We start from the raw sequence: 22,176 nt of genomic DNA, 5'->3' as shown, positions 1-22,176 counted from the left end.
GGTGCTTCGTCCATCATCAGACATATTATGCAACATAGTGCCTTGTTATGAAACAGAAATATATTTATGGAAACAGACTATATGAAAAAATCTTCCATACGAGAAATCTAATATACTGACATACACCTTGTACAGAAATATATTGGTAATGAATTGTACATTACAATATACAAGATATATCTTTTAAAAACAATTTTTTAAATTTAGAAAAAATTATCTATAAGGTTAATTTGACAATATAGTTACATATAACAGTGGTCTTGATTTGAACTGCATTATAATGAATGTAAATATATGATGGGGGAAATTATAAAACAAAGAAAGAAAAACAAAAACAATCCAAAAACAAAAAAAGAAATCATAAAAAATAGGTGTCTGTATATTCTTGAAGAAAACTATATATTATGGTATATACTGTATATACAGTATGCTAAGTTGATCCCTATTCAAATGTATTTTTGAATATATTGTGTTTGTCAACAAAAAACTGCCATAACATAGGATTAGTTGCTTTTATACCAACCAACCACTGAAACACCAGTTGGAGCTTGATGCCAGCAGGGGGCAGCAGAGCTTTGAAATGTCTCCCTTTCAGACTGAATAATCTCTTCAAACTAACTGTATTATTTGTAAAGTGTGTTTAGTGTCAGAGCTTAAAGCATAAAGAATAAAAATATAAGATTTATCATCTATTAAAAACAATGTTATTCTAATAATGACAAGTTTAGGCAGAGACAGGACAGTTTCACTAGATTTGCATTATAATTAAACACAATCTGTGAAAATATATTAAATTGCCCCATGTTACCATTGAAACAGTCATTCTGTTTCTATAAAAAGACAAAGAAGAGAAGAACAAGACACCAAGAACTATCACCTAACCACTTTACACTCCCTCCCTTTGTTTTTAACTGAGTGTTTACCAGCTGGCTCCACAGGGTAGAGGCGACTCCCTGTGGGGGCTCCCCTGGGCCACCAACCTTTTAAACTTTTGAAACCCTGTGGACAGATGACGAGTAAACAGCCCTACATCTGTCAGCAACAGTAATCCCCTCATGGGTTGAGAAAGGCCAGTGCCAGTGGAAAGTGTCCCCCTGCAGAGGTCAGGCCTCATGCTGCAGTCGGAGGTATGGGTCCATAATTTTACAGAAATTTTCACAAGTGACTTGAGACTGGCTGATTTAGAGCCCGGGTGAAACCTCGAGAAGCTCTTGAAAAAAGGTCACGATACAATCCTGAATAATTAGAGTTGTGAGTGTCGTTTAATTTACCACACTATCTCATTGTTGGATGTATCACACAAAATCCTGTTGTTGTTTTTTTTCAATCATGATTTTGTGCATTTACTTTAGTTATCTTACTTTTAGATATCCGTCCACTCCACACCAGACAGCTGAACATATCTGCCAGTTCCAAAGTGGAGAGTTTTCAAATACAATCTCTTTCCTCCATCCCAAATATCCCACCAGACTTCATTAGGTTCTGTCAAAGAATTGAGGATCTGCTAATAGTCGCTGCTAATACAATCTGTCAACACGATGTAGGCCGAGATGTCCAAGTACCTGTTGAATACTGGGCACCGTAGCACTCATAGAAACCAGTCTAAACTTGACTAGAAGCATAACAATACCATTAGCATAACTGTGGTGAAATGTCCATTCGGTCTAAAGCAAAGAGAAACTTGATCATAGGGATATTGTATAAAACCACACACACTGTATGTGTATAAATACAGCCTTACCCTGCAGCTCTGTGTTTTTCCTGAAGTCATCAAGGCACTGAAGGCTCCCTGGGTTCTCTAGTGCCAACTTGTTGTTGAGGTACCAGAACAGGAGGGTCATGAGGATGATGAAGAGTCCAATGGCTGTCAGAAACCCCAGCACCTCTGGAGAGACTGAAACACAGAAATTAAAATGAAAGTTGCTGTTGTCTCGCATTTTAAATATCAACACACTATTAAAGAAAAAAAACGACTTTGGCATAATTTTCAGTAAACAAATGAGACCAGGCTCAAAAGAGAGACGGAAAACAAGTGCATGAGAGAGAGGAGAGAAAGAGGTTGTATCACCATAGTGATACAACCTGTTGGTTGCCATAGCAACGGGTTCAGGTGCAGCATCACTTCAGACCCCAGAAATGCAGGCCAGTCAAAACTCATTAAATGCAACGCTGACTGCCACACATCAGCAGATTCCGTTTGTATTGGAAATAAACACCATTAGATGCAAACAGGACGTGAATGAAAACTGTTGATGAAAACTATCTGAGGGAGCGCAGCTGTGTGACCTTCCACTCACATACGACCTTCAAACAGCTGCATGTAGGCGCCATGTGATCATGTGTGGCCACAAGGGAGCCTTCTTGTCTTAGCCGTCAGAGCATTATGTTTTTCATTTGTTCTTCTCTCTGGTGGCTTATTTGTCAATTTTGTTATATATTATATATATGTTATTTACAGACCTCTCCAAAACCTCCAAAAGCTGCTTTGACCTCCTGCAGTGTGCTCAAAAAATGATTTGACATTTTACACAGGCAAAATAATATGTTTTAATTAGGGTCACAAAATTACAGCATTCACTTTCGGTCTGTCTTGCTAACAGCGTGTCTCGAGAGTAGGTCACCGACAATTCACAAACTGTTACACATTAATGAGTGAAAATGCTCCAGCATACTTAAATGTCATTTTGAGGGACATTTCTGCTTTATTTTTCCAGCATAATGAGACCAGGCTGAGCACACTGACGAGGCACCGAGAACAAGTAAGAGAGATGTTATTAGTCTCATGTAATGATGTTAGTCTCATGTGTAAATACACATGTGACTAATATGTGTGAAAAGAGCGTAGCATCATTGCAAACAGCTGTCATATAAGAGGCGCTGACTGCATTTTAGTCTCATGGTGTCAGTGGAATTTATTGTTCAACAAGTGGAGACACACTAGACAAATCATGTTTACAGCTTCATAGATCAGGCATCCTGCGTAATCTAGAGAGGGAACTGCACCCATGTCATCCAGATACTAAGAGGGGCCATATGTGGCCCAATGTGAACCCTGTGTACGTGACACTCATGATGATTACAGGATTTCAGAAAGTACAATGTGGATCATTAAACAAGCAAATCCAGTCTTATGTACTGTGTAATAAAATGGCAAATGCTGTTTGTTGTTCCCCAGTGTTGCAGCAGATGTTTGTATTCAGTGCACAGAGACAGACCAGGGATTTTATGTCTGAAAACTGCACACAGCACACACACAGCACACACACAGCACACACAGCACACACAGCACACACAGCACACACACACACACACACACACACACACACACACACACACACACACACACACACACAGATGAGACTCAGAACATGCAAACATGAGTGTATGTGCACCACTCTGTACTCTCTGCATCATCCAGAGTATGTTGGTGAGAAAGTTTTGGATTGTGGAGTGATCAAACTTATAAAAGAATGTTTGAAAAATTATCAAATAGTTCAACTGTTAAGGATCTAAATTAGTTAGGATTTAAAATACTGCCTCAAAGAGGTATTGGATTAACCTGATAAAGGTGGGAGGACTCTCATATCTAAAAAGAATGAAGAAACAGAAGATGAGATATCCTGATTTTTAGTCGTCAGTATGGGTTGAGCTCCAGAAATCCTGACCATTATGTGTAAAATCAGTGGAGTTCCCCTTAAAGTATCACGGGTGGGCTAATATAGTTTGATCTCCTGTCTGTTAATAATTTCAAAATAAAAATCAAGTGTTAAAATGGGATAATACACCCATCGTGTTGCTGTTAAAACCCTGACTATAAGCTCTGTGATTAAAGGACTCATTTACATGAACTACATTAGCAGCAATACAAGCATCTGACAGTCACTTTACAATACCAGTGAGACTACTCAAGGGTCATATCAGTAAGAAGACAGAGCTGATAAAAGAGACAAAAAAAAAAAAGAATCCATTGCTCACTCCTAAAGTTCCTGCTGAGCTCATGCGCCAAGATGAATTCAACTCTATGCAACATCAGAAAATCCGTATATGTAAAGTCCATTCTGTTCAATTAAACTAAATGACTGCCTTGGTACAGATGGAAGACAATGAGCCCATTTGGCAAGAGAGTGTACTTTAGATGACGTCTTATTTTCTGATCAACGATGATGATGATGATAATGTGCTTTCTGTCATTTCTAAAGCCAATATAATGCCTGAAACAATTAACTGGGTTCAGCCTTTAGCGTCTCTGTGAACAACTTTACTGCTTAAACTTGTGCATTTATTTCACTCTATTATGTGTTAATTAAGTTAATGAACAAACCTCTATTTACAGCTTTGATAAGTGGAGTAAAAGTGTAGCCAGCACTGTAAGAACAAGGAGCAGTCCAGTTTGTTTTAACAACAAGCCTGTTACATATTCACAATCAGACTCACTCTTTAACACCTAAAGTACTAGAGAAGAGTGTTACGTAACCTATTGTTGACTATTATTTCCGGGTCATCTTCGCCTTGACTTTTTATCTTACAAAGATGCACGTCAGCACAAAAAGAAAGAAAAAAAAGGAAAGAAAAGTGGCGGATTGTTATTTCTTTGCGTAATTGCTTGTTCCCTCGGTTAAATTTGCCTGCCTGTAATGAGCCTGGATTGTTGTTTGGTAGCTCACCATGTTTGCTCACATGATGAGGTGGGAGCAAGAGGCGTTATCTCATGGGAATGCCTGTCTGCTCACACTGTATCAGCTTCTCACTGTTGACTGAATTATTCACAGCACAGATGGAGCGGGATCCTGCTCTGTATAATTCCCCAAACTGGCTCAAACAGGGAAAAGAAGATTGAATCACAGAAATCCACAGACATTTACTCTCTTTACTTTGGACTGCCTAACTTAAGACTATAACATATATATATTTTATTCTACAAACAAACTCTATATTCAGTATTCCTCTCTTCTCATTCCTCTCTTTTAATCTCCTCACCACACTGCACATGTTGAGTGCTGCTACAGGGATCTCTGGTGCTGTGTAGGTGCTGCGTGGTATAGGACGTCTATCACCATCTCTCATTTTCCTGTTTGACTGACTGCACCAAATCAACCATGTTCCACTAAAATACTGAAAATAGCCCTTAGATAATGTGTGGGGGACCGAGCGATGACTCACACCAAGATTAAACAATAAAAGACTTTGTTATACAAGAAGCACAGAGACCAGTAATGTAAGGAAGAAACTTCATAATGATCATAAAGTGAAGCACAAACCTTTGTTAGAGTCGGTGTTCAGAGTGGATTTGAGGATAAGATGGGAACCATACACCATGTAAAGATAAACTCCCACACCCTGCAGGCTTTACATTCTTCCCTCGCGATTATGATAATTATGATATAACAGTAAAGTGAGCAAAAGGAACGAGAGACTCATCTTCAACTTACATCTAGAAAGAATCTGAACGTGTGAAAAAAATGACAAAACTGTGTCTGTGGCCTTCACAAACTGTCTGTTATAAATATTTTTCCTGCTATGAGAAACATCTGTTGGACCAAAAGCTTAGAAGAACAAATCAGGTATATGCAATGGAAATAAAAGTGCAAACATTTAATTCTTTCATAAAGGGAAACTGCTTAAAGATTTTGAAAGACGATGGATAAAGAGGACAATCTGACAGTATTAAATAAAGTTACCATTTGCTTCAAAATAAAGATGAAGAGGAATTCAGTTTAATTTTCAGGGAGCACAATCATTGACTTGACTTAGATGAGACACTCAGTTTTAGAAACAGAGGAGTTATTTTGGATTGTGGTGTTCACTTAATAAATGATTCAAGATTCTGAAAACAACTTGTAACAGAGGTGACAGACAGGTAGTTGGTCTGTAATGTGGCTGCAAATATACTGTACATCTTTAGCTGGAACCACTAAAGCGTCTGTTTATAATTTTATCATCATGATCAAGATAACCAAGGACAAAAAGCCTGACAGCCTGATTTGTTTGACAGTGAGAGCCAGTGTCCTGACTCAGCTGTCGGGATTTCTGATGCGACACATTGGAAGAACTACATTTCCCACAATGCCTGGGAACACATAGAGATCCCCTGTGAGGAACAAGAGGACGTTGCTGGGGAAAAAGGACATCAGGACTGCTCAGCTGACCCTGTTGCCATGGCAACCCGACTCAGGTATATGGCTAAAAAAATAGATGGGTGGATGATAACACTAGATTCCTCAAGTTGTAATGTTTAGGTTTAGCGTATATGATCCCCACCTACCAACTGCACATCAAACAATAATGTAAAGTCAGATATCCTTGGCATTTATTAAGCTTGTTCATTGCGTTCATTGTTGCACATCTCCATTGTCCTTGTTGCATTTTGTCCACATGGTAACAGTTGCCATGTTGAATGTCAAAAAGCACAAAATCATCTCAAAACCACAAAGACACCCACACACTCCACAGACAGCGCATAAGCACTCTCACCAGCACTCCCATACACACTCCCACACATGTTCAGACAATGCTCCGAAGCACAATACCCACTGTGTGGTCTCAACACACACACACACACACACACACCCACACACACATACACACACACACCTCTGGAATCAATCTTCAACAATCACAAAAACAAATGGGATAACCCAAATTATTTAACACACAAACACACATACACACACACACACACACACACACACACACACACACACACACACACACACACACACTTATACAACCAGACCATTCAGCTGGCTCACTGTTAAGCACCCTCTGAATCCACTTGAGCACTTTGTTTTTTGGTTTGAAAGAGTCTCATTTCCATCCAGAGTGACACGGCAGAGGAGCACTAAGTACAGAGTATGCAAAATTATAATTATTCCATTTGTTAAAAGCTTGTTTTTGTTACTCTTAGCAGTTGCAGGATCATCACGACCTTTTATATCTGCACACACATCAAAAACGAATCATGTCTACTCACTCATAACGAGAAGTAAAACATGGAAATTTGCAAATTATTTCATTAAAATGACACAAACACAGAGATCTTCTTATGTAAATTAATTCTTAGCTATTTTTACTAAACTGTATATCCACAAAGTAATGCAGTAATGCAACAGAAGTATGGCACTATTTTTGTTGTTGTTTGCTCTAATGTTCTGGGTAACACTTTCGATTACAGTATGCAAATTCAACTGTAATTATTTTGCATATTTAGGGGATCAATAAAATACATACTGAGGAAAATAACTATAAAACTGTGTCCTTTGGTCTTAAGTACACAGGTCTTACTTTATTCAATAATTAGAGTGATACACACAATATACAGTGATATATTTATTGGGTAAGACAAAAAATTATAAAACTGGGGAAACTGAAATACAGAGTTAAATATGGAATTAAAAATATCATATAGGATGCTTTTTTATTTTTAACACAGTGTGCATTGTTGTTGCTTGGGAATAAAAATATTAGGCATAGCCTGAGACAAAAGGTGTATCTCTTAGATATAGCTATGAGTATATGTATGTTTTTAAAATTATAATAAAATTCTGGGTAATGTAGCTTAGAGGTCCAATATAAACTCAATCAAAACCTAGAACACAGATCAGCAGTTACAGCTGTAACGTCAAGAACAGCTGCAGATCTACAACCTTTTGGCCTGTGACCTCTTAAATAAAAATCAAAGTCTGCTGGAGTTACTAGTTTAAACTCTCTCCACCTTACCAGTGAACTGTTACTTATACATTGGTGCATCGGTATTAATGATCTAATAATCTAATTATTTAATTTATACTAATTTAACACTTACAGGGGACATTTTTCATACTTTAAGTATGTTTCACTGATAATATTTCTTTCCATTTGCTAAAGTAGGATTTTGAATGCAAGACTTTTATTTGTAGTTGTATTAGTACTTTTACTTTAAGTAAATGATCTTACCCGCTGTCCATAGTTACCCAGTAAGTATTTAATTGGTACCTAATATGTAGAAAATATCCATAGTGTTACTTGCTGGCTGTAATCTAAAATCTTACCATACAGGGTAAACTGTAACACATAGTGTATTGGTGACTTGGTTAGCAAATACCAGGAAAAAACTGTTCTGTAGTCTGATCCTATAAAAGTTGTAATGTCCAAAAGAACTAAGCTTATTAACTTATTTAAGCACTAACTTTTGTTGAAGGCACTGAAGTAGCCTCAATATCCCTGGCCACAGCGCAGACAGGAAGACAAATACGTGTATATGCAAAAATGTTTCTTACACTTGGTCTGACTTGTGAGAATGTGTCAGAAATGTAATTCTTCTGAAGTTCATTTCAACATTTTCAATGTTTTAGATAGTTCTATAAAAACAATCAACAGGAGCAGTGAGCTCGAACAGCACAGTCCGACAACAGTGACGGCAGCGCGACAGTGGAGCAGGAGAACAAGGACAAGGGGTTTTAACAATGACACTTTAACGGTGATAAATGCTGATGAGGAGGGTGGAGTGGGAGGTGCAGTGCGGAGTCAAAGCCGACCTCCCAGAGCTCTGATCTGCCCTACCTTTTCTGACGCAGATCAGCTCATGTACTCCACAGTTACGCTCGCCACCTGGAAAGACAATGCAGTTTCAATGAGCCACGCCGTGATGGAGGGCAGACAAAACATCATGGAAACACATTTAAATATGTTTTTACATTTAGACACATTTCCAAAAAAGGACAGGATTAACACAGATAGAAGACACTGACAGAGACTGGATGATGACAGCCTGATGTGGGTGTACAAGCTGGTCTCTTACTGTCTCATTTCCAGCAGTGCAAACATTTAATACTTATTCAAACAGCCTGCACATGATGACTGACTTAGATGGCAGTGACATGGAGTTTAATTGCGTTTTCTTCTCTTAAGCCTCAGCAAGGCACTAATGGACAGTAAGTAAAAAGCTTTAGGTATTTATCTGCTCTAACTGCCCACATAATGTTCCCAAGTGTTTTAACAGCAGCTGAGGACAGGTGTCTGTACTCAGCTTGATTTATGTGATTCTGTGGGCAGAGGAGCATGGGAAGGCTGGAAACTCAGAGCCACGAATACTCCGATAAGCAGTTAGCATTATGTGTTAAAAACCTAGATTTTATAGACTTTATATAATATGGGACCTTTGATGTGTTCCCTGTAAATCCTGTGTTAGTATCTTGGCCTGTTTAGGTGCACATAACACCTCAAACCTCAACTTTGATTAATTTTTTTTATATAGCACATACTCTTGGTCTTAACTTCCTATGAATTTCTTTACAGAGAACCTTCCTCTTTCACAGACAAAAAGCAAAAGTGAAGAAAGGATTTGCTGTTTCCCTCTGCTTCAAGTATTTGTGCTAAGCTAAGCTAAGCAGCTGCTGGTTGCTGCTTCATATTTAGTGGATACTGTATCTGAGTGATACTGATCCTCTCATCTAACTCTTGGCAAGAAAGTTTTCACAAAATGTTCAACTACTTTTTAGTTCCCCACTGGATTCATAACCCACAAGCTTCCATTCACTCGCCCACCGCTACTTGACCTTCCATTCATCAAATTGTCCTCAAACTTTCATCCTTTCATCCCTGACGCTCATTCATCCCCACAAGTGATGTGGTCCTTCACTGTGAATTTGAAAATTGTCCTTGAAATATTGGCCGGATGAAACCAAAAACATTTAACACAATCTGAAATATGCAGCTGTTCCAGATCTTTTCTTACAACAAAATAAAGTATGAAAGTGTATGAAAATGGCATTTATTTCGGCTGAGTCCCCCTCTGAACCAGAACATTTACTGAACATTGTGACAGTCAATGTGCAGCATCTGACATTTGGAAAACCCACAGCGTGATAAAATCTCGTGTCTTTGATTGTGTATCTTTCTGTCACAGTTTGCTGATTTTGCTTATCGCTGTTAGGAGCTGCACCAGGCGGCAGAGATAAAGACTTGAGATGTTTTACAGCATCCTCAGATGCCATTTGAATGCAACTCACTAGGTTTGCTAAAACCCAGTGGGGAGAGGGATGGGGAAAGGGATGTCAGTGTGTGATCTGACTCTGGAAAGCATTGTTTTAAAGCCGGTACAGTTCAGTGATCCTCATGCGTGAGCAAATTCTGAATGTGAAGGGTGTGTGTCTTCTAATCCTGGTGCAATTTCTTGGCAACATCTACGCACTCTTGTATCATCACTGTTTGATTTGATGACACATGGCTGAATTCTGGAGAGATCTCAAAGTGCTTTAAAACAGCTCTGAATATTCTGAGACTCATTAAGAGAACTGAGTGGCCTAATTACCAAATTAACTCCAGGTCTTCTGGACTGAAAGGAAAATGTTGTATTTGATGAATATTTGATGTCTCTATGCTGATTTTAAGATAGCCCACATTCTAAATTAGATTTAAGGTGGATGTATAAATCTGCAACATGGATTCGGGACTCCAAGTCTTTACTCTATGTGTGTTTCTAGCAAGAAATCACTCCCCCCAGTTCTCAAAGTAGTTCTTTGCAGTGGGATACACTAAAGGCACATTTGAGGTCTGAATTGAGTTTTCTGTAAATGGCCACTCTGCCAGCAGAGGTAAGTGTTGTGTCCTACTGCTGTCTCATCTAAAGGGAGTTTGGGAGGAAAAGGCTTTATTTGTCTTATTGTAAGAGTCCATTTACTTTCATATGACTGATTGTCTCTCAAACCAGCATGGCGATGCGGTTTGAACCTGCACCTTCTTTTCAATGCAAGAAAGCAGAATATCTCTACTGACAAAACACCAGTGTCTTACCAGTCTTCATGTCAAACTCTTGTAGGGACGTGAGTGAACGCCATGACTGTGGACTTCATGGTGGCGCTAGAGGAAAAGTCAGGGGACCATCAAAGTCTCACAGCGCCACTTTCTCAGCTAAGATTGAGTTTGGATACAGCAGCATCAACAGTTTCCAGTAAGGAAGCCACATCTCTACCAGCGTGTCCTCACTGAGGTCCTCTGTCACTCTGAATCTTATCAAACACTGTGTCAGCTCAGTGGAACCGCTGGCTGGCAGCTGCAGGGGTGTGAGCGTTCACCACAACACTGTGAGGTAGATATATCTTGGACGAAGAGGGCTTAACAAAGAGTTCACCGTGGCTTTCCTCACCAGACAGGCTTCCAGACCGACTGTAATTCAGGACTATTACTCACACTTGAGGAGGCCTCTCAGTCTCTGAGCTCTGCTGCAGCCTCTGGGATCTGCCTACAGGTTGAGCTTTCAAATAGCTCCGGCTGCCTTCAACTGTGACACTTGTCAGATTCTGAACTAAAGCTGCAAAAAGCCGACAGCAATGAAACAAATGGCTTAACTGTGGTGTGAAGGTCATGGTCATACCGGCACATGACCTTCGCCTCATTCCTCATTTCTCATATCAAGCTAATGTTGGAATTTCTGAAATATTTACACATCTGTAATGGAATCAGTGAGTTGGTGGCTGAAGAAATGAACATTTCACAGGTCTGTTAACAGAAAAATACCTGGAGTCAAACCTGATTTCTGATTTATCTGATACATCTGTTATCAGGTTCAAGTTTAATTGGCAGCAAAAAAAACCCACATTAAAATATCAGAAATAAAGATTGTCTTACCACCTGTAAATATTCTGAAATAAAATTAATTTCATACAATGCATCCAGAAAACAAGACGAAGATTATTGGTAATTGAGTCACGCCCAGTAAAGAATCTGAGTCTAATGTGGGACAGACATTACATTTTGGTTGGAAATGAAAATCGAGTTGTAGTCAAAACCTGATGTTGGTTAACTGACATCATGATGTTTACCAGACGAATGTTGGTATTTTACATGCCAACATGCCGTCGACATGGTTTTTGTTTTGTGTAGCAACACAAGTCAAAATATCAATGTCAGTTGTCGTCAGTATTCTGCATCAAACTGTCCTGACGTTGAATTTTAGTACCTGGCATTACAAAATATATTTAACCGCATGTCCTGGTAACGTTTAATGATGTTGGTGGCCAGCTGAGTGCCTGCCTGAAATGTGAAAGAGCAAGTTATTTTCATAAAATGCACACAGTGCATACTAATGGACTGTCTTCTTCAAAAGTCACATATCTATATATTTCTGTCTGCGTTTAAACACAACCAGTTATTGTAAAATGTTATGAATGTAAAAGCATGACTTTAAGCTGTCTTCAACAACACTTGAGATAAAGTCTTCTATGATAATGGATGGAATATTTTTGTGGTTTAGACAAAAAAATCCTGTTCAATGATGGGCTTTTTTTGTTTGTTTTTGTGTGTTTTAGACATATTATGCACTAAAAAACAATGAACAGATAAATCAATATTTGCCCAAAGAGCCCATATTCTCATTTGGTTTAATCATGGTCACAGGAAAAATGTTAAAAAATATCAAAGGTTCAAGTAAACACAAACCTCAGTCAGACCCACACCAGTGTCTGTGTATGAGTCTCATGTTCTTCCACTACATGACAAGACAGTCGGAAAAACCTTTCTTGCCAAACCAGGAGCCGTTGTTGCTGTTGTCCAGCAGATCGATACAGCAGCTGCGTGTGGGAGGAAGCTCCTTCACTCCTCTTTCACTCACCACACACCACACTTGTCAAAAAATAACATTTTCTTACATGTGCTCTTGAATAAGGTACATGGTGCTGGTTGCTCATATCGAACTACATTCTGCAAAACTACTACTATCTTTAAAATATTTCACAAATAGAAGCTCCTTAAACCAGTGCTCACATTTTTTTATGTAGCCTTTGTTATCAAGGATGCCATTTCTTACCACTGTATTGTACTATTCAAAACAGAAAGCGTTTTTATCACCGTCATTGGACTTGCAACAAAATTTAATTTAAAACACACAGCATTTTCATTCCCTGATGTTTCACCTTAATTACCTAAATATATGAAAACACCATTACACCATAAAATAAGCAAATTAAGGCATTAACTCGTACTTGTCAACAACACATGGGAAAAACTAATGTGAACACACTGCCAATTAATACTCATTAATAGATTAATGTAGGCAGCAAGTTTCTTCAAAATATGATCTACTCGATCTTTGCATGGACTCCCTCCAAACATAGTAGGGAGGTAAATGTTTCACACGCAGTGTTGTCCAAGACAAAACACACACAATGCCACATATTTTCCTCAGTCTTGTACCTGATTACCATCATCTGGATCACGAGTCACACAACAGCTAATGAATCCAAACCTATCGTCAGTGCAACAACATAAGGACAGATTAATCATGTAAATATGCACAAGAAACAGTCCTAAGCTCCAAATTTTAATCACCATTAGTCGATGGAAAGAATATTAATTGGCAACTAACTGATTAATCGAGAAAGCAATCTGCTCATTAACTGATAATGTAAATAATTGTTGGTTGCAGCCCTAATTGTGCACGACTTTATGAAGTTAGAGAGCCTGATTACTCAGCAAACTCCCAGACATGTTGATGTCAAACAAATGGCCTCGCTGACAAATGAGCTGCTTTAAAGCCTCCGAAGGAAAATCGACAAGATCAGCCTGAAAAAATCTGCCTCATATTACAGCCAAACAAGGCGGCTAATATATACCACACTCACTGTGATGAAATAATCAGACAGGCATGTTATCTCAAACTGTCTTTTCAGTTTCTGACAAACTCATAACTTAGCGTTTAAGTGCCCTTCGTGTCTACCTGTGATTCTTTTGAGAAAACACTGAGGAGACAGTACAGGCTTATAAAACGTTGACAGTACGTGGAGACAGTCACGTGATCTCCCCTTGAGTCTGAGAGAAATCAATTTGAAGCCTAAGCTGTGATCAATACGTGCAGTTTCTGAGTTCTTGTTTCTCACCCTCTGCTTCACCAGGAGGCTCACTTCTGCAAACTAAATCGAGTCACTGTCTTCCCTCATCCAGACGTCTGGGGCCAGGCTAGCAGCATTTTTAGGGTTTGTCCCAGTTTCTTTAAGGAATCTCCTCTACCTGCCCCCTCTAATCAGGCTGCTGAGGCCAACACGTCTGGGTTCAGGAGAGAGGGATGGACTGGGGCCGTGACACAGAAAGTTAAGCTGAGGAAATTGACCTGACAGAGATATTTGGTTGTTTGAGGCCAGTGGAGAGAATGTGCTATGACACAAAGGAGCTCAGGGAAACAAACTTGTGGTGTTGACCCCATTAAGTTTCAAACCTGTGCTACATAGAAAAGGTTTTTAAGATTAAAGTTTGGCAGTTTGGGAAATTCACTAGTGCTGCTTTTTGCTGAGAGTTAGATGAGAGGATCAATACCACTCTAATGCTCATACAGCCATCATGATGCTACCACAAGCAGCTGATTAGCTTAGCCTGGTACGAAGATTGGAAACAGAAGGAAACAATTAGCTGCTGCTACAGCCATCGTTATACTCAATGTCACATTATGAGGGCTACTCGCCCCCATAATGCCAGCCAGACTAGTTAAAGCCTGTGTCCGGTCTTTATGCTAAACTAACCTAACAAGCTACTGTCAGTAGCGTCATATTTACTATACAGACATGAGATTGGTATCAACCCGCTAACTCTCTGTAAGAAAGTGAATGAGCACATTTCCCAAAATTTAGAACTATTCCTCAAACTTTAATGCAGGATCTATGGATTTTTTTGGTCACCTGGGGCAACAGGACAAGCTGTTAACCTAACATGACACACGCTCTTTTACACCTGGAGAATATGATTTGTCGGCCGGGGCATCTCGATAGCAACACTGCGCTTATTGTGCTAACAGTGCACAATGTTGTGACACATTTTACCTTTATCAAAAAAAATTTCAGCTCCTGCAATCTGGATATTGCAATTGGACATATTGCAATTTTGATTATATTTCGATTAATTGTACAGCCCCAAATAAAGTTGTTGTTGTCAACACTGTCCTTGCTTCTGGTCACCTGACAAATTTAAGTCTAATATTCACTCTGCTTTCACCTCTGTTTTGGTCTTCAACAACTTCTAGGGAAAATATCTGTTTTTTCTAGATGCTAGCTGCTAAACCGTATTCACTAGCTAGTCACTAACAGTATGCTGTTTTTTGCTGCACCGATTGCGTAGAGTGGGTGTATTACACATTTCTCTGTGAAACAAACCCCCTGCTGCTGCTGGAAACTAGGTTGATAAGACAGAATCAAAACATTTGAACTGACGAGATCTGCAGAGCTATGCAGACGCCCCTTTTTACATTACACATAGTCATTTGGCTCCTTATTGATATAAAAATATTGATAAGTGCAGCTTTAAAATTATAAAATAAATGCATGCAGAAACAATTTTTACTTGAGTGGACTTAGTGAACTTCAGGTAAAAGTTGAGTGGTCCTCATTATCATCAGTAAAACAATGACAGATAGCCAGTTTGTGTTATTCTATTTATTAGGTTACTTCATATCCTCTCAGCAATAGCAGTAATTGATTTATGAGGCAGACTGCTTGTCAGCTGCCCTTTACATGAAAATCGCTCAGCCTCTTTATTGAAACTTGCAGGGGGAGGGTTTCTGCTACATCAGGTTGTTCATGAAACATGTTGGTGTTCTCATAATGAAAGGCACGAGGAGAGCGACTTCAGAATAAGCTGCGGCTAAGCCAATTAGCTGGTGGAGGATACGGCATGTCAAAGATTAGCCAGTTTACCTGACAGTTCAGCTGTAAGTTCATAAAGCAGCAGACTACATCTGTACAACAGTTACTGTTGCACTCGGTTTTTCTTATGAGGAACCTGAGAACTGTGTGAAGTCACAGATAACCACTGCTCCATATTAACAGAGCTATCCATAGCCCAGGGCAATGGAAAGCACACTTCCAAAGTAGTGCAGATGATACCTTATTTTTAGAACTGACAAAGCCACATATTCCCAATTTAGAGTCAGAATATTCATTTCACAAACACTGTGAATCTTGAGCCTGCAAACAAGCTAACAGACAACGGTAATAACAGAAAAAAAACGCATTAGAAATGATAATTTTAACTTTTTTCTTCCAGCAAATCTGTCAATTCCAAATCAAACACAAATCTCTTTGTCATATATCTGCAACTTTCTACTGCGAAAAACTACATCACAATAATTGTTAGATTATTCGGCCACGTGTCAACTGGAGAGGTGATCAATAATTAAACCGCACGAAGTGACAAATCCCTTGCCTTGTCTCAACCAGACAACAATCCCTGAGACGACAGAAAAATCTAATACACAGTGAAAACAATGCTGATGATGAGTCAGTGCTTTGGGTGTGCAATCCATCTTCGCCCATGGGTTAATAGCACAGCCTGAGCGTTTGTATTTGTGTATCCAGAGTAAAGTCACATGCTGTAAGAACTACACGCTCATCAGACTCTCCACAGATCAAACCTCTCAGGTCCTGAACGAAAATGTTCTGGGAGTGATCCACGAGGAACATTAACAAAACAGATACTACTGAAGAGAACAGTCTAAAACATCACAAAAGAATGAGGTCAGCGTCCGCAATTCAACAGGACAGCATGTACGCAAGTCACATACTCCTGTTCTTAATCAATGTAAGAATGAGCTAGTTGTTTGGTGCTGGGCAGGTAGCAAACAGTGGACAATCAGAGCTTTTTCAATGAAAACCTGCTTGCTGCTAGAAACAAGTGATGAGAGCTGTGAGGGTGAAACTGTAAACACAAAAAACCAAAACAATTAGCTGAGACGCTAAAATGCTTTGTAGAACTACACTAACGACAGGGCTGGTCATAATGTCTGCATAATATGAACTATTTTTACACAACTTTTTACACTACAAATAGCCATCTATCCATTGTTTATGAATATTATACATATTGATTGTTGCAGCTTTAATATGCTTAACTAAATGCATATTGAAATAACTGCAGTCAGAAGATAATTCTTGTTTGGTTTTTTACTATATGCAACAGTTTTTACATTATGTTAAATAATTTCTTCCATTGCTAATATACTGTAAAAGAATATTGATTAAAGCAGCTTTAATTCTAACCATCATAAATAATCAAGACCTTTGCCGTAAAGACCGGCAGCCTCTTCCCTGCCTTTTAGCTCATATGAAATCTCCTCTTTGATTTATGGGACGTGACAGGAAACAGTTTTATTTTGAAAGTAATCTATTGCTCTACTCCAGCTAAACTCTCTCACAGCTCTCATTAGCACAAATGGTCTGAAGACATATCGGCTATTATCACCTCATATCCTGTTTCTTGCTCTCAAAGGCAAACGGGCAGGGAGAAGGAGGGCATGGAAACCATATACTGTTTGTTTTTGTTTGTTTTCTATCAGGTCAAACAACATCTGTGATCTACATGTAAGAATTTCTTCATAGGATTTACCTAACGTGGTTGAAAAAGGCACAAAGAAATGACCTGGCAGGAATTTCAGCGAGATTTGGAAGATACTGTCAAAATGTCAGCATGCAGAGCTTCCCTGTTGCTGTAATTCTAACACATAATATTTCCACTGCTCAACACCCCCGGGTCTGCCTACTCTGTACTTGGCTCCAACTCAGGACTCGACAAGGCTTCATATACACCACACATACTGAGAATACCAATTGCGCAAGCTGGGCTGCTTTTCGGTCTGCAGGCCAGACAACTGTGCAGAAGCAGGATATGTGAAATCCATTACAGTTGGCCGTCAATCTGTCTACAGCTGGTGACAGGAGCTGATGCATTGAGCTCTGACCGGAGGCTGAGCAGTGGAGCCTCGATGAGATAACATTTGTACAAGAAAATCTAAATTTTTGTCAAGTAAACAAATTAGAATGTGTTTTTACAGCACTTCTAAAAGTTTGATCTTTCAATCTCTATAGCAGTCACTTAATTAACAAAAAAAAAAGCTTTTGTGTGAACAAGATTAGTTAAGTCAGTCAGTGATCTCTTCACAGAGAGCCTGCTGGGTATATCCAATTAACAAGCTTAAAGAGCTCTGATATTTGGTATTTAAAGCAACACACTGTGCTAATGGTAGTTAAGAGATGGTGAGTCATAGTCACAATCTAAATGAGCAAAAAAAAAAAAACTAAATAAATAAATAAATAAAAAAAAGACTTAATCACACATCTGTGAATATGTTAATAAAGTCTCTACATATCTGCGGCTTTGCTTTGAGGCATCATGAGAGCTGAAAAATTGTGAGTCACAAATTATATTTTAATTTCAACCTAATGGCTGTAATACCATTTGACATTTTTAACAGGCTGTTTTTGATCATGTTTCCTTCTTTTATCTCCCTCTCATGTATATCAGCTTTGCAGCTGAAATGATTAGTCAGTGAACTATTTCAATGACCGATTAATTGTTTCAGTCAGTTTTCAAGCAGAAATGTGAAATATTTTCCAGCTCTTGCCTCTCCTATGTGAGAATTTACTGCTTTTCTTTGTCATATTTAATAGTGAATTGTATATGGGCTCTAAGAAGTTGCGATGGCCATTTTTTTCACTGTTTCTTTATATTTTGTACTTTAAAAAATTAACAGATTAATAGAAATAATAATTGGCATTTTAATCAATGATGAAAAAAGTAAAAATCAAATCTTTAGGTTGAAGCTGCTCTATGCTTTGTGCAGCAGTTTGTATTTAATTTGTTTTTTCCATTTTCTTCAGTTAGTGTCGGCACAGAAAACTTGCACTGGGGTTGTGCAGTTCTCGCATGCGTGTGAACTTTAAATGAGCCGACAAAGTGCACTCTAAATAATAGCACCTTTTAAATTCACGCAGAGTCACTTACACATCATAACAGCTACATTAACTCTTGTCACTAAAATGTCAGGCTGAACTTGTTCCTGTTTTTTGTGACACCTCCTGATGCTCATCCAACCTAACATCACAAGTACAGACAGAAACACCAGCCTCCCACTGGTGTTGACAGCCCGGCCTCTGGATGCTGCAGGTGTCGGTCAGCCCCACAGCTGCTGTATAAATCTCAGCAGAGCCAACTAGCTGCGGTGAAATATCGCTGACAGGGGCTGCTATAATCATGGCCTTTCAGGAAACAGCACTTTGCTGACTAATGTAGTAGGAAGTTGAGGTCAGTGGGTGGGGTGGGATAAGCAATATGAAACTGAAGGAGGTGGAGATGTGGCAGCTCAGGGGTAAAAAGTTGCCTCTTATGATGTAAGCTTGTGGTATTTGTAGACTTCAGAACATTTCCTCCTTTAGTTTTGGATTATTAATGGTCAAAGCCTGAACTGAGGAATATATAAAACATGTACTTGTGGTTAAAAGATGTTCCTGTTCAGTGCTTCTTCATGTCCTTTTCCCTAACATGTGGAAAAAAAGACAAAAAGTCCTTTTCCCCTCCAATCATGAAATGTCAAATGAAGGCAAAGCTTTCCCATGAACAAGTTTCGGATTAGTCCATGTGACTGTTATCAAGTCCTGAATCACTTCTGAATTGTGTTAAATGATACACCACAAAAATGTATCACTCTTCGCACTAAACACATCAAACTACAGGTGTGACTGACGGTTCACTTTTCCAGATCCATACACTTGATGATACAATGCATTTCTTAATTCTGCATTGTTAGGTATGATTAGCAAATCCCAGAGGCCCTGGGTTGTTGGATGATCTATTTGCCTAGTTTACAGAAAGACCAGGAGAGTTCACATCACTGTGCTGTTTTCTAGAGGTGAACCCTGGCGTCCTGCATTCCTCCTGGCCTACATTTGTTCTCCATTCCTCCAAAGACTGGTGAAGACCTTAAACTTTCACAGGTTTGGGGCATGCTACTGGCCTGTAGTGGTTCCGACACATACCATATACTGTGATTTCAGCATTCATGGCTGGGAAATTTCTTTGTACCGTATGTCATTCTCCATCTCTCGCTCTCTCTTCACTTACTTCTTATCACTTCTCTACTGCACACTTATAAATAAAACCCTAAAACTCATATCAAGAACCACAGCATACATTAATACTACAGTGAAAAGCAAATGGGAACAAATGGAACTCAGTGTAAACTCAACATTTTCCACCCTGTTATGTACAACATATTAACTGTAGCACTGACAATGATTTATTTTGGGGAAACGATATTAAAAAACAAACAAAAAAAAAACATATGAAAACAATGTATACATATATTTACATTACATTCTAGTGTGGATCCATATTTCCATGTTTCACCTTATGGTCATCATCAATCAGTGTCTCTTACATTGAGTGTTCATTCATCACATGCATTGCTCATGAAAGCAATATTAACTATTGAAATGAAAACTACAGATAAATAAAAAAGTTCCCCTCGAAGACACTTTATGGTGGCATTTGTGTTAGAACAGAAGACATTTGAAGCTACTCAGATATGTGTGTGTGTGTGTGTGTGTCTGTGTGTGATATTTCACTCTTTATCTAAATCAACTAAAGCTATGATATTCCCTACAAGTGGGTGGAATTTTTCCAAAGCACAGCTTTTCATTCTGAGTGAAGAGAAAAGGCCACCACTCTCTATTATTAAAACAGGTAATTTACCATTAAGCTATAATGTCCTCTTTCCAGTGACATTTGAAGCAATGTATTCCACTGCTGCAAGCATTATGATGTTCAAACTGATAAACTAAGCAGCAAAGCTGCTTACAACCTGTGAAGTTACATAAGCAGAGAGAAGTGAGGAGTGAATGCACACCTCTGGGCACGGTGCGACTTGAAGCAAATAAAATAAATAAAACCACAGATTGAAACTGGTCTGAAAACTTGGCACTAAATGGCACTCTGCCTTCACCATTGCACCCACTGACAGAAAACCTTAAACCCCAGTCTGTCTGAGGTTTGCTTTCTTTAATCCAAGTTGTAAAGTACCGACATGCAGCGAGGCTACATTATCGACCAGCCAATATATGAACACAACACAACGAGCACAGCAAACACACGGTTTCAGCCTCTCTCCGTTTCAGGAAATGTCATGCAGTTTAAATAGCGGAGCTGTCCTTTCAGCACCACTGTTCGAAACACACTGAGCAAACGCCGCTTCAACACTGTCTCCTCTACTCTCACACAGCGAAGGAAAATCACCGCTTTAAAGAAATGAAAAACAAAAACTTTCACTGATTCCAGGCAAAGAAAGCGCCATTCTCCTGAAATCATTTTCACTTTCTCTCGTCAAGAATCCACCTATGACATGTATTATTTCAAGCTGAAGTTAATTACACGGAAAGGAGAGACGTTATTGGCCTACTTACCATCAATCGCCATGATGTTCTGTTTTGGCTTCAACCAACGCGGGCGGTGAAGAAGGGGGAGCGGCCCACTCCAAGGGTGAGGGAAGGGGGAGGCTCACGGTGTGGTACAGTCCATGAGACACCGCGGAGGAAGCTGACTGTCTGAAACAACTTCTGTGCACATATCTAATCTATAATTTACAGCGAAGAGAAAACATGCAACTCAGGCTGAACACAGCACTTTTAGAGCTCAGCAAAATATTCCACACACTATTTCCATCTGATAAAGCTTTATAATGGAGTTTAGCAACCCAAAAGGATTTTTAATTCAGCTAAGATACATTGTTAAACTATATCAGATGCTAATACAGTTTAATAATGTATTTTAGCAACCCAAAAGTTAATTTATTCCAGATAAAATTAATTATTAAACCGTATTAGATGCTAAAACAGCTTGATATAGATGTTAATTGTAATATAGTCAACCCAAAAGATAATTTAATTAAGTTAAAATACATGATTAAACTCTATTAGGTGCTAATACAGTTTAGTAATTTAGTTTAGTAACCCCAAAGTTAAATTATTTCAGCTAAGCTACGTCATTAACCTGTATTAGATGGTAAAACAGCTTAATATCATAGATGCTAATTTTATTAGAGCCAAATCAAAAGACAATTTAATTCAGCTAAAGCTTCATTAAACTGTATTAGATGGTAATACAGCTTAATAATGGTGACCGCATAGAATATAATTCAGTTAATAATATATTTTAGCTAACCCAAAAGTTAATTTAATTAGGCCAAGCTATAGATGTTTATATGCTAATGCTATACATTATCAAATAAGAATATTAGATAACATATTAATATACTAATTGGATTCTATCACACCTTAATAATTAACCTAAATCAACTTATATACCCTAAACACAAGGCATCTTCCTTGTCATTAATTGATTACAAAATCCTCAGTCATGATCTTACTAATGTAAGTTTCTTTAGTTTAGCCA

At 38.6% G+C, this 22,176-nt stretch overlaps 1 protein-coding gene across 2 annotated transcripts in view; it reads right to left on the bottom strand.

Moving 5' to 3' along the window:
* syt14a (synaptotagmin XIVa) overlaps positions 1-21,563 on the bottom strand; it is a 41,894-nt gene extending 20,331 nt beyond the window's left edge. Inside the window, exons 1-2 of one of the 2 annotated variants that reach the window (XM_056392905.1) lie at positions 21,189-21,563; positions 1,742-1,894 (exon numbers count right to left, since the gene is read on the bottom strand). In XM_056392905.1, coding sequence (XP_056248880.1) covers positions 1,742-1,894; positions 21,189-21,201 — 166 coding nt within the window. In that variant the 5' untranslated portion in view covers positions 21,202-21,563. The remainder of the gene's footprint in view (positions 1-1,741; positions 1,895-21,188) is intronic. The other variant, XM_056392903.1, reaches the window with a different exon arrangement.
* Positions 21,564-22,176: the final 613 nt, after the last annotated feature.

This window comes from Seriola aureovittata, chromosome 13 (assembly GCF_021018895.1).
Source record: "Seriola aureovittata isolate HTS-2021-v1 ecotype China chromosome 13, ASM2101889v1, whole genome shotgun sequence".
In the NCBI taxonomy this organism is placed as follows: domain Eukaryota; kingdom Metazoa; phylum Chordata; class Actinopteri; order Carangiformes; family Carangidae; genus Seriola; species Seriola aureovittata.
This window is presented reverse-complemented; position numbering and strand designations above follow the sequence as displayed.